Below are 18,061 nucleotides of genomic sequence, written 5' to 3' on the forward strand. Positions count from 1 at the left end.
TGCTTGTCTCATGTGCTCTCTGACGATGGGCATGACTGTGGCTATCCTGTTTTGCATTGCCGTGACGTGCTCTATGACACTAGTATACGGGGTGGATTGGTGTTCCCAGGTTTCCCGGGCGATGTCTAAGATTCCCCGGGGGTGCCTCCCATATACCAGCTCGAAGGGAGAAAACCCCAGCGAGGCTTGAGGAACCTCTCTAATGGCAAACATCAGATATGGCAACATGCAATCCCAGTTTTTCCCATCCTTGTCGATTACCTTCCTGAGCATTGACTTCAGGGTCCGGTTGAATCTCTCAACCAGCCCGTCCGTCTGTGGATGGTAAACCGATGTCCTCAACTGTTTCACCTGCCACAATTTACAAAGGTCCGCCATAAGGCGGGACATAAAGGGGGTCCCCTGGTCAGTAAGGATCTCCTTTGGGACCCCAACCCTGGTGAACAATAGCACTAGTTCCTTGGCGATATTTTTGGAAGCCATTGTCCGAATGGCTTCTGGGTAGCGAGTGGCATAATCTAGAATGACCAGAATGTTTATTAGTTCTGCCCTCACATATCTGCCATTTATCACTTGACCCCCTTCTTTGCCACAATATAAATATATATAAAATAAATGAGCAACAATTTATAAAAACCAACACCACCGTTCAAAAGTTTGGGGTCACTTAAAAATGTCCTTGTATTTGAAAGAAAAGCACATTTTTTGTCCATTAAAATAACTTCAAATTGATCAGAAATACAGTGTAGACATTGTTAATGTTGTAAATGACTATTGTAGCTGGAAACGGCAGCCTTTATTGGAGCATCTACATAGCCGTACAGAGGCCCATTATCAGCAACCATCACTCCTGTGTTCCAATGGCACGTTGAGTTACCTAATCCAAGTTTATAATTTTAAAAGGCTAATTGATCATTAGAAAACCCTTTTGCAATTATGTTAGCACAGCTGAAAACTGTTGTCTTGATTAAAGCAGCAATAAAACTGGCCTTCTGTAGACTACTTGAGTATCTGGAGCATCAGCATTTGTGGGTACGATTACAGGCTCAAAATGTCCAGAAACTAAGAACATTCTTCTGAAACTCGTCAGTGTATTCTTGTTCTGAGAAATGAAGGCTATTCCATGCGAGAAATTGCCAAGAAAATGAAGATATTGTTCAACACTGTACAGTTGTGGCCAAAAGTTGAGAATGACACAAATATTAATTTTCACAAAGTCTGCTGCCTCAGTGTCTTCAGATATTTTTGTCAGATGTTACTATAGAATACTGACGTATAATTACAAGAATTTCATAAGTGTCAAATGCTTTTATTGACAATTACATGAAGTTCATGCAAAGAGTCAATATTTGCAGTGTTGACCCTTCTTTTTCAAGACCTGTGCAATCTGCCCTGACATGCAGTCAATTAACTTCTGGGCCACATCCTGACTGATGGCAGCCCATTCTTGCATAATCAATGCTTGGAGTTTGTCAGAATTTGTGGGTTTTTGTTTTTCCACCCGCCTCTTGAGGATTGACCACAAGTTCTCAATGGGATTAAGGTCTGGCGAGGTTCCTGGCCATGGACCCACAACATCAATGTTTTGTTCCCCGAGCCACTTAGTTATTACTTTTGCCTTATGGCAAGGTGCTCCATCATGCTGGAAAAGGCATTGTTCGTCACCAAACTGTTCCTGGATGGTCGGGAGAAGTTGCTCTCGGAGGATGTGTTGGTACCATTCTTTATTCATGGCTGTGTTCTTAGGCAAAATTGTGAGTGAGCCCACTCCCTTGGCTGAGAAGCAACTCCACACATGAATGGTATCAGGATGCTTTACTGTTGGCATGACACAGGACTGATGGTAGCGCTCACCTTGTCTTCTCTGGACAAGCTTTTTTTCGGATGCCCCAAACAATCGGAAAGGGGATTCATCAGAGAAAATGACTTTACCCCAGTCCTCAGCAGTCCAATCCCTGTACCTTTTGCAGAATATCAGTCTGTCCCTGATGTTTTCTCTGGAGAGAAGTGGCTTCTTTGCTGCCCTTCTTGACACCAGGCCATCCTCCAAAAGTCTTCGCCTCACTGTGCGTGCAGATGCACTCACACCTGCCTGCTGCCATTCCTGAGCAAGCTCTGTACTGGTGGTGCCCCGATCCCGCAGCTGAATCAACTTTAGGAGATGGTCCTGGCGCTTGCTGGACTTTCTTGGGCGCCCTGAAGCCTTCTTCACAACAATTGAACCGCTCTCCTTGAAGTTCTTGATGATCCGATAAATGGTTGATTTCGATCTTACTTGCAGCAATATCCTTGCCTGTGAAGCCCTTTTTGTGCAAAGCAATGATGACGGCACAATCAAGTTGTAAAAATATCTCAAAGATGATCAATGAAAAGAGCACAAAATTAATAATGTAAACCGTGATCGACCAGACACTCCAGCACAGTAGCTGGCGGCATGCACCTGAAACATTTGTTTGTGGACCGCCATTTTATCATAGAAGAAGAAGCATGAAACTAATTAAAATAATAGGAACACCAGGATTTATCTTTTTTTTTTTTTTTTACAGAAATGTTTGGCGATCGACTAGGAATGCCTTGGAGTACCACTAGTCGATCGCGATCAACCAGTTGGTGACCACTGCTCCAAAGTCTACCGTACGAATGATGGATGCAGACAATAGAAAAAGCATTTGAAGTCGTAAAGCACATCACTTCTTCATGGAGTCGGTCTGGTCAAATCAAAACGTAGCAATGGATACATGTTGGAACATCTCAACCCTGCTTTACTACACTACAGACAGAGACCCACTAAGGTTAAACAGCCATCCCTTACAGCCATTCACAACTGTTATACTGGAGGTGTTGTTTTTATGTTACACAAACCAGCGTCTGTCCACACGGGCTACATTAACACCTAGAGCAGAGTTCCCCAACTGGCGGGTCGAATTTGGCCCCTGGGTGGTTTTATTTGTCCCCCCATGTTTTCTGAGCAAAAAAATACATATATTTTGCTTACTTGTTATTGTTGGTCATAAAAGACTGTAAACACACCAGGAAATCAGCTCCAAGTGATTTACATTTTGGAAATCTGTTCCGAAGTATTCCCACTTATAATAGAGAGACATATGTGATCGTATACAAATAATAATAATCAATAATAATTGATTGGATTTATATAGCACTTTTCTACCAACTGAGGTACTCAAAGCGCTTTACATAGTAGGGGGAAACTCACCTTATCCACTATCAATGAGATGCACCCATCTCAGTGATGCGCAACAACCTTTTTTGTGACAACTCTCACCACACATCAGCTATCAGGTGGAGAGGTGAGGAGTCATATATGCCAATTAGGAATGAGGGGGATGATTAGGCGGCCATGACGTAATGTGGCCAGGTTGGGAATTTAGCCATGACACCGGGGTGAACACCCCTACTCTTACAATAAGCGGCATGGAATTTTGAATGACCACAGAGTGTCAGGACACCCACATTAATGTCCCATCCGAAAGACAGCACCCTACACAAGACAATGTACCCAAATGTAATCAAGGTTTGAAATTATTATGTTTTAGTCAAATATTATATCTGTTTAGGCTTCTTGCGGTCAATTTGGAGTCTAAAGATTTTTTTTTTAAATGTTCTGGCCCCCTGACCATCCGCTCAAGAAAGAATTGGCCCGCGGCTGAATCTAGTTGATGATCCCTGACCTAGAGAATACTCAGTTCTCAGGGTGAGAAACCTGTCAACAATTTACCGAAAGAAGACGTGTTGAACAATGTCATACTGGACACACAATTTTTCTCCTCTATGGCTGTGTGTACACAGGCAGTCCAATTCTGATCTTTTTACCAATCACATCAGATCTTTTCACATCAGATATTTTTCAGAGGTGATCTGATTGGTCAAAAGACCAATTAGTGAAAAAAGATCATAATTGGGTTGCCTGCCTATAAGAAACATTAACTGAACCACCTTGACACATCAGGGAGTGTGTGGGTCCAGTGGCGGCCCGTCACTCAGGGCAGTTGGGGCTGAGCCCCACCTGCTTTGAGCCCAACCTGTTTAGCTAAAAATATATTATTGTTTTTTTTTGGGGGGGGGGTTGCCTGTTTGGCATGTTATTTTGGCATTTATACATGTCACATATTAGTATGAAAACAATGTAAAAAAATCTTTGAGTTAATAAAGCCACATACAAACATGGTCTCTTTTTTGCTTTCTTGAGTAAGGCAGCTCCAAAATGCAGGTGTTTCAGCCTAGCTCAGTGCTTTCTGTGGTGGTGGGGCAGCCTGAGGAAAACACGGAGCGTAGGGGTTGGTTCTCTAGTTGCCCCGTGATTGGCTGAGTATTTTGTCACTCTCGGGGACACTACGTCACTGCAAAATCTACGGGGATAGCTCAAATTCAAGCCCCTTGGGTGCTGCCATAGAGTTACATTAGAAATGCCCATCCAAGAAGGCTCAAGGTCATTGGCCTTAGATAAAGTGACGTCAAATTGCGTTATATCTACCGTAGCCTTGATTGGACGGATCATTGTCAACATCGTACTTTCAAAATCTTAGCTAGAAAGCAGTCATCATCATGAACCAAGTCGACAATCTACTGGCAAATCCTTTTCAATCCTTGTCATATGAAGAGAAATTACAGATAATGTATCGGTGCTCATCAGCCATTGGATATAAACATTACACAACAAGTTGAAAATTGGAAGGAATCAGTGGCTAACTGCAAGCACTACAAAGCAATCACCAGCCTGCTATTCAGTGGAGTGGATGTGTTCCAAGTCTGGGTTTAAGGGACTCTTTCCAAGATTAAAAGGATAAACATTCAACACCATGGGCCAGAAAAAATTGAATACATTGGCCATGCTGTCAATCCAGCATGACTTCTGCCGCATTCAAAACAACTGGAACTCGGAAATCTCAGACTTCAGTGAGTTCAAGACAACTGGGAACTCAAAAAAAACGAGCTCGGACTGGGGAAAATACATTTTGAACGGTCATCCAACTCGTAATTCCAAGTCGGGAACTCAGGCCTCTGTCTAGAACTCCTACCTGAAGATCACTGATGTCATGTGTCTTGAAAGCACCATAAATCCAGAGAATGCCAGACTTTGATGACAAAAAATTTGCCCACGAAGGACTGCCACGCCACCTTCCTGTTCAATTAAGAACAGCACAACAAGGTCCAAAAATGTATTGTATGCTGCTGCATAAATCATGGATTTTGCCAGGGAGATATGTATACTGTAGCTGAGAAAGTAATACTAAGTGTATGTTGTGTAGTAAGCTGTTAGTAGCCCATGTGCTTCACCCTAATAATTTGGTCCCTTTCCCACTGCTAAAGCCTAATGTTCCGACTTGGCGGTGCACATGTAGCCTATAGCCTGTTTTAGAGAAACGTAATCATAAAATATTGTAAGAGCTTTCATTGTCTGCTTATATGCCCCCTTTATTTATCCTACGGTTCTGACTTGGTGTACAGGGAGAATACTGTAAGAATGGCTCATGTTCTGAATTCTGTCGCTGTACATTTCAAAAGTGCTGAACAGTCATATTGACTACATCATTCCTAGCTCACTCATTAATGTCTTAATCGGAATTGTACATCTAAATTGTCAGTAGGAACCACATTTGTTTAAGCAAGTTAGCCATATCAGCTATGTTTTTTTTAAAGGCAGTAATTGAGGCTGTATGAACTGTTTCGCTGCCAGACAAGGCTCAGCTGATAGCCAGGTGTAACAGTGGTAAGGATTCACTCTATGGTGCTGAAAAGAAAGATCTGCTGTTGGGACAGCTTTATGTAGGCCGTAATAGTTTGCGGGCACCGTTTGTCATTGTTATAGTGCAATTCATGTATTGTTTAGTGTTGAGTAGTGGCTTTGCTGGCATGCGTAAAAAAAAAAATTGGGGAGTTTGCCCCACCAAGATTTACATGTTAAAATGGTCAATGTGTGTGTGTCGTAGTTGAAGATTTAGACTCTCCCCCTACAAACTCACACACCATTTCCAACACCACGCAGAGAATGACATCTCCAAAACCCAGCCCCCAGATTCCTGGCTAACTTTATCACAGACTCCCAAGGTCCATAAAAAGGAACAGATACGCTGTAAATATCAAAGTCCTGAAAACGTAAAACCTATTGCCTCAGACAGTGGTATTTTAGTTTTTCTTTACGCTGTAACATTTATATAGCCGTCTGCCATCCCTGGGGGCCTACACACACACACACACACACACACACACACACACACACACACACACACACACACACACACACACACACACACACACACACACACACACACACACACACACACACACACACACACACACGTACCAGTGAAGAGACTAATTGTTGACAGGTGGCTCTAATGCCTTCCTTTGAAAATAGAGTGTGATTTATGAGTCTCTTGCTCCCATCTCCCTCCATTCACTGCCGCTACAAAAGCTGAACTCTTTCGCTCTACCTCCATATTTTTTCTCCTTCTCTTTCATAATTTATTTCTCCCTCTTTCACTCCTCTTTCTCCTCCCTCCCTTTCCATTTCCTTCTCTCCACTTTTTCTCTCTAGATCCAGAACGAGACAAGCCGCGGCGGCAGTACATTCCCTGGGCTTGACGTCCCTCTGGCCTGGCTTGAACGTCCTTCTGACATTGTTTTAATTGTTGGGGAAGTGATCTGACAGTGGTCATTAATACAGAGCCTGGGGGAGAGAAGCCACACAAACTGAGTAGTGGGCGGGGGGGGGCTGGGGCTAACAATAGGCTAGGAAGGGAGAGGGGAAGTCAGGGCGCCACGGCTGCAGAGAGTGGGAGAGAGATGGATGACTGATGCCCTGACAGTGAGAGGGAGGGAGGGAGGGAGGGCAAACTGAGAAGATCTGCAAACAGCCTCAACCCTGAACTATGATTTTTCTCTGTGAACTTGCTGGTGAGTATATGTCAACAGGTGTTTGTTTGCGTATGAGTGGGTGTGTGTGCCCACGTGTCGGTGGTAGTGTGTATAGTGTGTGTGTGTGCCAGCCAGGCCAGGCGGCTTTAGGGGTGTTTGACCAACAGGACCAAGGCTGTAACAGACGGGTCATAGTCCTAGGTCATAGAACAAGGTCTACTCAGGTGACAGCCAGTCAGCGGTTGTTGTCACTTACTGGAACTGGAGCCGCCGCTGTCTGAAGAGCGGTGTGTGTTAACACACCCCCCATATCAGCTATAGTCATGTCACAACATATGCTGCGTATTGTGGGGTTTCATGTACTGCGCAATAGTAAGAGGATTAGTTCTGTGCTTGGTGTGTCCTCTATCCTTACCGTGTAGCGGGGACCCCGAGGGGCTGCTGGAGAGCCCGGGGATGGGGCTGCATCTCCCTCCTCCAGCCTGCTTGCTGTTCAGTTCATTCTCTATCTCCTCTAGCCCTGCACTCTTCTGGAAGCGGGACATGCGGTTGACCACCCGGGGGGACATGTGTGTGCGGGCGCAGGGCGCGCCACCGTAGGGGTTGATGGGAAAGACGTGGGAGGTGCCACGCAGTGTGCTGATCACCACCCAGCGACTGTCCTGGCTGAAACAGATGTCCTGGACCTGGAGAAGGGGCACAGACAGAGAGACAGACAGGCAGAGAGAGATAAAGAGAGGAAGCTGATCAGCTTGGCATACGTTGACAGTAACACAGCGTATAAGTAGTAAGGCAGTTGACCTTAGAGCAAAACCGAACCAATGTTCCCCTTAACATTCTCAAATAGATGTTGAACTGACCACTGAATAGAGAATATAAGATGGCCATTTGAAAGGAGGTATCTGGAGGGTTGTTGAGGGTTTGGTGGGAATGTATTTTTAAGTCTTTGGTAAAGACAGCCCAACAGTCTGTCTGCAGAAGACAATTAAGGTCTTTCTCTCCTGTGGCCTCAAGAGCTACACACACAGTCAGCTCACAGAGCAAACACTTCATCAGATAGCATCTACACAACTATGTCAGACACGAGAGAGACCGACAGACACAGAGACAGATAAAGACAGAGGTGGCGAGAGGGACGGACAGACAGAAAATAAAGTGTAAAAGAGAGTCAACATTATTCATCCTCAGAAAAAGAGAGGTTTATCTTTTCCACTGTGAGATCTGTCTACCTGTGTCTGTATGTTTCATCTGTGGCCATGGCACAGGTTGGCTGGGTAATTGTCCTCAGCAATGACAGTTAATGGGGAATCCTTCACATACCAGACACATACCAGTTTCTATGCACAGACAAGGATAGGGGGTAGTTTCAGCTGAGCTCTGCCTAGCCATGATTAAAGCCAATATGGGGAGGGGGTACATCCTTGATCAGGATAACATTGTCCTCTCCCCATATTTTGTAGGATACAAACTCTCCAACAACAGCAGAAGTTGGGTGAAGTCTCTTACTTAATCAGACTGTGATCTGACCCAGATCATTCAGAACAGAAGTGTGTATGGGTGAGATGAGCAGACATGTGGTAGAGAGGAGACACAGTAGAGATGTCACACACAGACAGACATAGAAGTGTTCAAAGTGTCTCGGTCTCTATCAGTAACACTGATAAGTTAGAGTTACTGTCACTTAGCAGGAACTACAATGGAATGACAGGAATCCTGAGAGACAGAGTAAAAGGAAAACAGACCAAAAAGAAAGGGAAAAGGTGCAGAAAACAATAGAAAACTAAAAACAGACACCCAGAGCATGAAAAAAACGGACCATTCAAAACACCCTGACCTGCCTGGTCACTGAGTGTACTCCAGTTTAAACTGCTTTCAAACCACCTAGGGCCCTATTACTGAGAAACCCTCCTGTCGTTATCAGAGCCATGCCTGTTTACCTGGGTTGACTGTGTCAGTGAATCAGTGTGTGTGTGTGTGTGTGTGTGTGGTGAGTCGAAGCGAGCCCAGCCAGTCAGTCCAGCTAGATAAGAGTTGTCCACCCACCTTGCTACATCACCATTTGCACTTCCGGCATTGTATGCTGTGTAGGAGATAACCTCTGTGCCCTACAGCCTGCTCTCTCTCTCTCTGCTGTAGTCTCCACAGTGTTTACACCAGCAGGATCAAAGCTAGTAACACACAGCCAGGCAGCAGGACCTGTCGTTATAAGTCACACATTAACCTGCCCATTACAATCCTGTGTGTGTCCGTGGAGGAGTTTACATGGGTGAGTGTGGGTGCGCGCGCACACAAGGTCGAAGCAAAGCCTAGATCAGTGTTCTGGTCCAGACATGACACTAGTGGGACAGGCAGCTAGGGTCCAAGCTCTGCACAGATAAATATTAGTTCTGCTAGAGTAAACAGAACACCACAAGTTGCCAACTAAAAATACACTTTTTGCCCTGGAACGGCTGCTAAGCTAAACATATGAGAGTACATTAATAAGAGAAGAAATATCCATAGAAATAGACTAAATGGGGCAAAAACACCGACAGAAATACAAGTATCTTACAAACCAATAGAAGTACATATTAAATAGTTTAGCCTGAACTCCACTGTGCAAATCAAATCAAACTTTATTTGTCACATGCGCTGAATACAACAGGCTTACTTACAAGCCCTTAACAGCGCAATTCAAGAAGAGTTAAGAAAATATTTACCAAATAAACTAAAGTAAAAAAATAAAAATATCACAGTAACGAGGCTACATACAGGGGGTACCGGTACTGAGTCAGTGTGCTGGGGTACAGGTTTGAGGTAATTTGTACATGTAGGTGGGGGTGAAGTGACTATGTATAGATAATAAACAGCGAGTAGCAGCAGTGTACAAAACAAATGGAGAGGCGAGGGGGGGCGATCAATGTAAATAGTCCAGTAGCCATTTGATTAATTGTTCAGCAGTCTTATGGCTTGGGGGTAGAAGCTGTTTTGGTCCTAGACTTGGCGCTCCGGTACCGCTTACCGTGCGGTAGCAGAGAAAGTCTATCACTTGGGTGACTGGAGTCTCTGACAACTTTATGGGCTTTCCTCTGACACCACCTATTATATACACCATCGTTCAAAAGTTTGGGGTCACTTAGAAATGTCCTTGTTTTTGAAAGAAAAGCAAACATTTTTGTCCATTAAAATAACATCTAATTGATCAGCAATACAGTGTAGACATTGTTAAGGTTGGAAATTACTATTGTAGCTGGAAACGGAATATATTCTTTATGGAATATCTACATAGACGCCTCACAAGTCCTCAACTGGCAGCTTCATTAAATAGTACCCGCAAAACACCAGTCTCAACGTCAACAGTGAAGAGGCGACTCCGGGATGCTGGCCTTCTAGGCAGAGTTGAAAAAAGTCATATCTCAGACTGGCCAATAAAAACAAAAGATTAAGATGGGCAAAAGAACACAGACACTGGACAGAGGAACTCTGCCTAGAAGGCCAGCATCCCGGGGTTGCCTCTTCACTGTTGACGTTGAGACTGGTGTTTTGCAGGTCCATTTTCAACATTAACTATGTCTACACTGTATTTCTGATCAATTTGATGTTATTTTAATGGACAACATTTTTTGATTTTCTTTCAAAAACAAGGACATTTCTAAGTGAACCCAACTTTTAGAACAGTAGTGTAGGTCCTTGATTGCAGGAACCTTGGCTTCAGTGATGTACTGGGCCATACACACTACCCTCTGTAGTGCCTTATGGTCAGATGCCGAGCAGTTGCCATACCTGGCGGTGATGCTCTCGATGGTGCAGCTGTAGAAACTTTTGAGGATCTGGGGACCCATGCCAAATCTTTTCAGTTTCCTGAGGGGGAAAAGGCTTTGTCGTGCCCTCTTCACGACTGTCTTGGTATGTTTGGACCATGATAGTTCGTTGGTGATGTGGACACCAAGGACCTTGAAACTCTTGACCCGCTCCACTACAGCCCCGTTGATGTTAATGGGGGCCTGTTTGGCCCACCTTTTCCTGTAGTCCACGATCAGCTCCTTAGTCTTGCTTACATTGAGGGAGAGGTTGTTGTTCTGGCACCACACTGCCAGTTCTCTGACCTCCTCCCTATAGGCTGTCTAGTTGTTGTCGGTGATCAGGCCTACCACTGTTGTGTCGTCAGCGAACTTAATGATGGTGTTGAAGTCGTGTTTGGTCACGCAGTCGTGGGTGAACAGGGACTACAGGAGGGGACTAAGTACACACCCCTGAGGGGCCCCAGTGTTGAGGATCAGCGTGGCAGACGTGTTGTTGCCTACCCTTACCACTGGGGGCGGCACGTCAGGAAGTCCAGGATCCAGTTGCAGAGGAAGGAGTTTAGTCTCAGGGTCCTTAGCTTAATGATAAGCTTTGTGGGCACTATGGTGTTGAACGCTGGGCTGTAGTCAATGAAGAGCATTCTCACATAGGTGTTCCTTTTGTCCAGGTGGGCGGTATGCAAATTGGAGTGGGTCTAGGGTATCCGGGAGGATGCTGTTGATGTGAGCCAGCCTTTCAAAGCACTTCATGGCTACCAACGTGAGTGCTACAGGCGGTAATCATTTAGGCAGGTTACCTTCGCTGCCTTGGGCACAGGGACTATGGTGGTCTGCTTGAAACATGTAGGTATTACAGACTCGGTCAAGGAGAGGTTGAAAATGTCAGTGTAGATACTTGCCAGTTGGTCCGCGCATGCTTTGAGTACACGTCCTGGTAATCCGTTTGGCCCTGCGGCTTTGTGAATGTTGACCTGTTTAAAGGTCTTGCTCACATCGGCTACCGAGAGCATAATCACACAGAACAGCTGGCGCTCTCGTGCATGCTTCAGTGTTGCTTGCCTCGAAGCGAGCATAAAAGGCATTTAGCTCGTCTGGTAGGCTCACGTCACCGGGCAGCTCGCATCTGGGTTTCCCTTTGTAATCCATAATAGTTTTCAAGCCCTGCCACATCCGACGAGCGTCAGAGCCGGTGTAGTAGGATTCAATCTTAATCCTCTATATTGGAGTGATGGCCCGATGGGAGAGAACACTAGGGTAACTTTTATCTTATGTGACTAAACCTACAATTTGGATTGCCAGAAGTGCTGCATAAACTGTGATTCTATATAACAGGCCTGCATGCTGTAAAGGGAGAATACAGGATGCTGCGTCCCTTGACTTGGGTCAAATAAATCTCCTTACACGCCACTGAGGCTGTGTGTGTGTGTGTGTGTGTGTGTGTGTGTGTGTGTGTGTGTGTGTGTGTGTGTGCGCTCCATAAGCAAGGCCTCAGCTGACATTCAGCGGCAGCAGCAGCCACAACTACAGAGGGAGAGCTTTAATGGTGGCCATTCCTCAAAAGAAGCTCTGCACAGCCTCACAAAGTGATTAGCCGGGGAAGAAAGTATCATGTCAAAGGGGGTCATCTCTCCTCCTACCAACTCAAAATATTAGATTTTCACCAGAGAGACAGAGACAGAGAGAGAGAGAGAGAGAGAGACAGAGAGAGAGAGAGAGAGCGAGAGAGAGCACTGTTAGCTAGGGACAAGAAGAAAACATGCAGCAGCCTTTTTTATTGAATGAGCCATAGTGAATGTTGTTTGAAACTCGACATGCCCTATTTGTCTTACAAATTGTTTCAGCTTTTGAAAATGTGTTTGCTTTGGACGCTGATTAATTGATTGGCTGGAAGGCTGTGATTCCACAGCTGTGAGGAATCTGGTGCTGCAGTCAAGTGAGAGGCAATGAGGCCTTGCTTGTTTCTAAATCATCCTTCACATCAATTACAGAGCTGCCTGGGTCACACCCCGCCCTGTTTGGGTTCTTATCCGCTCACACACACGCACACAAACACTCAACTCAGATCCTCCAGCCTAATAGTGTTTTACCCTTCCTAACAATGTCTTGAGGAAATGACGTTGAAGCTGTAGTGGTCACACACATGCATACCGGTTTCCCCCCCATGTACTTCTGGAACCAGTGAGGCCATGCTACAGAACTGTGTCTGATCATAGGCATAAAACGACTCTTCCTTTCAGCTGTACAGTCTGATGAAGCCCAGTGCTGTCTATCTGACAGTGTTTAGACACAACACAGGCAAACATACACTACAGAGGATCAAAGGCTTGGTTTAGATGCTGCAGCCAGAGCGCACTCAGTAAACAGCTCTGGGTGGCCCTGTTCAGAAACCACCTCAGTGCTGAATTACTAAAATGTGGATTATTTACAGGGGATAAGTAGGCGTCAGTGAGTGTATGATGAATAGTGCGTTACCTTGGCCTCAGTCTCTCCACGGTGAAGTGTGTAGAGGTGGTGGACAGCAGACTGATTGGAGGCCCAGGGGTGTGTGAGGACCTGGAACACATGGAAGTCATGGCCCAGGGTGTCTGCAGTCACCAACAGCATACCTGGAGACAGAGAGACCACATGGACATTAACACACACACACACACACACACAGTAATACATAACCATTGGCAGAGCCCTATTCTTCATATCCAAGAGTTATTCAGGAGGATTTAGTATATTAGCAAAACTGTTTCATTTCCAACAGTCATAAAAATCAACTCCAAACCCCATATGAAATATTTCAGAATATTATCCAGACCAGTAGTGTACTGGCCAATACAGAGATTAAATATACTGTAGAAATTACAAATGGCAGTCTTTGATAAAAATGTGTGCGCATACAAACCAGTACCAAAAACAACCATTTGATTCACTGTAGAACAATAGAGACATTTCAGTCAAAAACTGGGCAGATTTATTTAGCTGTTAATAATAAAACCTTTGAACCGTGCAGAACTCGACAATCCCTTCAAAGCAGGACATATCAGCCCCACCATGCCGGTACACAAACAAACCACCCAATAAAAACACACCAGCTATCGTTTGTCACTGCTGTAAATCGCTTGCTTATCCCTCACATTATAATTTGTTCTCCAGTCGCAACCATACCCTTATAACTATGTCTTCTTTCTAGGGACTGGGAGGTGTGTGTGTGTGTGTGTGTGTGTGTGTGTGTGTGTGTGTGTGTGTGTGTGTGTGTGTGTGTGTGTCCGAACACACAACCACAGCCTAGCTTGTGTGTAACCTCCGATGACAGGCCCATTCATTTCTAGCCGTTTGATTTGAAGTTTGTCAAACTGCAGAAAGTATAGGCCTTTACTGTAAACAACACACTCAACAAACCACACCAGAACAAACCCAGATCTAAACGCAGATCGCAGTCAGCCCAGGACAGAGCCTTTATATTTCTACCAAAAACATAGTGATTTAACTCAAAACGTCAGCCCTTTAGCTCAAACTGAAAAGTGTGTGACCAGAGAAATGGTGCTGAATTTTTTAAGTCGAAGCCTCCGAACCCAAAGCCTCACAGCCATAATTTGACAGGAGAATAACTAGTGACTTTCCTTCGCTGGGTCTTTTCTGTGGAGGTTGCAATAAGTTGGCAATTAGTAGGCAGTCTTTATTGGGTGGCATGTCAAATGTAAAAGAGGAGGATGGAATGGCACGAGATGAAAAGAATCCAGCAAAACATGCAAGAGGGATGAAGAAGCAAGACACCACCAAAAAGGAATGTAGGCTAGATGAAAGGGAAAGGGAAAGGGGGGATACCTTAGTCAGTTGTCCAACTGAATGTATTCAACTGAAATGTGTCTTCTGCATTTAACCCAACCCATCTGAATCAGAGAGGTGCGGAGGGCTGCCTTCATCCACATCCACGTCTTCGGGACACTGCTTTCAGACCTCACAGGTTGCTTTCCAAATGGCATCCTATTTCCTATATAGTGCCCAACTGACTAGGGCCCAGTGAATAGGGGGCCATTTAGGATGCAGCCAGTTTCCACCTTTATCCAACAGCAGCCATGTAATAGGGTGAGGTACAGAGGTGAGGAGAAGGGACGTAGAGTAAGACTGATGGAGGGAGTCGAAAATAAGGAGTCAAAGAGGGGGACATTGGAAGGAAAGAAAAGAAAAATAGAAAACTAGAGCAGGCAAGGCATTAGACAGTGGTTTAGCTATTCATGCTATATCAGAAGTGAAGACCAAACCAAAGCTGGAAGCTCAGGGCCCTGGCCATAAACTAAACCCACGCCCCAAATGAGGTGCCAAGCCACAAGAACCCTTTGCGTCAACTGGGAATACATGGAAAAGAAGGACCCTTCTAATTATAGAGTCTGCAAACGGAAGCGTAGGGTGATTAGGAGTTAAGGCGCTGTGCTCTGTTTATCTGGGAGCTTCCTCTCTCCCTCAGCCAGCCACCCTCTACTCCCTCCCTCCTTTCTTCTTCTCACTCCATGGCCCAAGCTGCCCAGCGCGTCTCCCTCCCTCCCTCCCTCCCTGGCTTGCCACGGGCTTTGACAGATGAGGCTTGGCGAGGCTGGCCAGGACATGACTTCTTGCTGATGGTACACTCTGCACTCCAAAAGGCACCCGGCCGGAGTGGAAGGGCCCAGGGTTGGGGCTTTTGTGGCCTTGTTGAAATACAGGCCCTCGCCGAGAGGCGTCAGTCGGTTAGGCCACGGGAAGCACAAATTAAAAAGCAGCGTTCCTGGTCGGCGGTGTGAGAGCCGCCCGCTGCAGCTGCAAACCTGAAGCTGTCGGAGCTCTGTTTGACACGACCTATTTATAAACACCTCAACCTCCCCATTCTCTGGGGCATCAGTGTTATTTACAACGTTCTGTATGAAAATGGGATGGCTTTCCTGGAACACCCAAACCGACTGGTTGGAGAGAGAACCTCTAATTTGCCATGTGTGAGACGTGAGTCTGCGTGAAGGCCTGCTGCCTGGCTGTGAGTGAATGAGCGAGCGGGTGATAAAATAATTCACATAAATATAATCTCTCTCCCTTCGCTCTCTCTCTCGCTCTTCATTGGAAAGAAGGACTGTGCCCCAGAACTTCTCCTTGTTGTGTTTTGCTGCAGCCTTTGTCACGTCTCAAAACGTATAAACAGAAAACATCTGCTCAATCCCATTAATAGTGCAAGGATATTTCATTTCCAAAGTGGCTGGGACTTTTTTTTCGGGACAAAAGCAGATGAGGAGAGAGGAGGGAGACGAAGGGAGGGCAGTCAGTGATGAGGTCTCCCACTTGGCAGCACAAAGTGCCGCAACAAAACTAGTCCCCTCTCTAATTAACAACACTTGGCTCCAAAACCTTTGAAAAAGGGGAAATGTTGAATTCTAACCATGTGTAGTTAGAAAACATTAAGAGGACACTGGGGAATTTGCTGTAGGAGACGCATACACTTATGAGCAAATGAGCACAACATGCATCATACAGAGTCTTTGTCTTCAGGGCTGGCTGTGGGGCTGGTGATGAGAGACTGCCAGGCAGTGTGTGTGGATGTGCACGTTTCTCTGTGTACAGTGTGTGTGGTGTGTCAGTTAATGACTGTGTGTGGGTTTTTCGGTGTACTGTATGTGTGTACTGTGTGCCCGTGTGTAAGTGTGTGTGGCGGTCTCTCTCGGCTGCGTCCGTGCTGGGCTTTTCAAGGTGTTTATGACAGCGGTGGAAAACACACAGGGGTGCAGTAAAAACTAAAGTGGGCCCCGGCGTGACAGACTGACATCAAAGCTGCCCACTCAGACCAGACCGGCCAGAACTCACTCGGTCCTGAGGCCAGCCTCCCTACAGCCCTCCCTCCATTTCTGTCGCTACCTCCCTCTCTCCTTCCCTCTCTCCCTCACAGTGAGATAACCAGGATGGGGGTGGAGCGGGGTGGGAGGCTAATACTCACCCAATGGGTCACCATGCGGTCAATAAGTTGTTCATGCTATGCAGGCGAAAAGTAAGATCTTTTGAAGCTTAAATCAAGTGGCTCCTTTTTTATGAACTCTTTCACTGAGCCTGTTGCTGTTCATGTTGTAGTGAGTGGCACAGGGCCTAGCATCGTGACTGGGCTATGAATCACACTAAAGCTGGATGGAGGGATGAAGAAAAAAAGGGTTGGAGGGATTGGCTGAAAGTGTCTCCAAATGAAACGTTGTCTATGCCCTCCCTGACCACTGGCCGCTGGAATGACCAGTGCAGATTCCATCAGGCCGACGGGCAAGGTGGAGGGAGGAAGAACATAGCCTGGCTTAGCCCTGGCTCTCACTACCACCACTGGCGATTCCTCACAATATTATGTGGTCGGGTAAGGAGCGTTATTTGTGCTGAGTACCAGGAAGGAGCATAGGTTGTGTTCCAGATGGCACCCAACGTAGTGCAATACTCTGACCAGAGCCCAGGGAACCAAATTGGAAAAACATTTGGAAAATACTTTAAAAGGGGAGGAGAGGGTATTGTTTGGTGATTTTAAAGCTCTGATAGAAGATAATATTGTATTGTGCTCGTGTTGTTTGGACTCGCTGACTACTTCCTGTCGACCTCTTACAAAGTCCCCCTGGCAAGAGGTTTCTAACCTTATGGGTCCTTTCCTGGTTAAATAAAGGTTCAATAAAAATGTAATTAAATTATAGTGCACGATATAGGGAATAGGGTGCCATTTGAGATGCACACAGAGTGTAGCACTATGCCATAGAGCCACAGAACAGACCAGAGTAGACCAGACCAGAGTAGAGTAGACCAGAGTAGAGTAGACCAGACCAGAGTAGACCAGACCAGAGTAGAGTAGACCAGAGTAGAGTAGACCAGACCAGAGTAGACCAGACCAGAGTAGACCAGACCAGAGTAGAGCAGACCAGAGTAGAGCAGACCAGAGTAGACCAGAGTAGAGCAGACCAGAGTAGAGCAGACCAGAGTAGAGTAGACCAGAGTAGAGCAGACCAGAGTAGAGCAGACCAGAGTAGACCAGAGCAGACCAGACCAGAGTAGACCAGACCAGAGTAGAGTAGAGTAGACCAGACCAGAGTAAAGCAGACCAGAGGAGAGCAGACCAGAGGAGAGCAGACCAGACCAGAGTAGAGCAGAGTAGAGTACAGCAGACCAGAGTAGAGTAGACCAGAGTAGAGTAGACCAGAGTAGAGAAGACCAGAGTAGAATAGAGTAGACCAGAGTAGAATAGAGTAGAATAGAGTAGAGTAGACCAGAGTAGAGCAGACCAGAGTAGAGTAGACCAGAGTAGAGCAGACCAGAGTAGAGCAGAGCAGAGTAGAGTAGAGCAGACCAGAGCAGAGTAGAGTAGAGCAGACCAGAGTAGAGTAGAGCAGACCAGAGTAGAGTAGAGCAGACCAGAGTAGAGCAGACCAGAGTAG

The 18,061-nt window shown here is 45.8% G+C and overlaps 1 protein-coding gene across 5 annotated transcripts in view; it reads right to left on the bottom strand.

Annotated features, from left to right (window-relative positions):
• The window catches only part of LOC106581027 (BCAS3 microtubule associated cell migration factor), a 339,535-nt gene that overhangs the window by 255,207 nt on the left and 66,267 nt on the right, over positions 1–18,061 (bottom strand). For all 5 annotated transcript variants that reach the window (XM_014162693.3, XM_045703733.2, XM_045703732.2 and 2 more), the window contains 2 exons: positions 13,131–13,264; positions 7,292–7,562 (listed from right to left, as the gene is read on the bottom strand). In XM_014162693.3, coding sequence (XP_014018168.2) covers positions 7,292–7,562; positions 13,131–13,264 — 405 coding nt within the window. The remainder of the gene's footprint in view (positions 1–7,291; positions 7,563–13,130; positions 13,265–18,061) is intronic.

This window comes from Salmo salar, chromosome 20 (genome assembly GCF_965601325.2).
Source record: "Salmo salar chromosome 20, fSalSal1, whole genome shotgun sequence".
Lineage (NCBI taxonomy): Eukaryota > Metazoa > Chordata > Actinopteri > Salmoniformes > Salmonidae > Salmo > Salmo salar.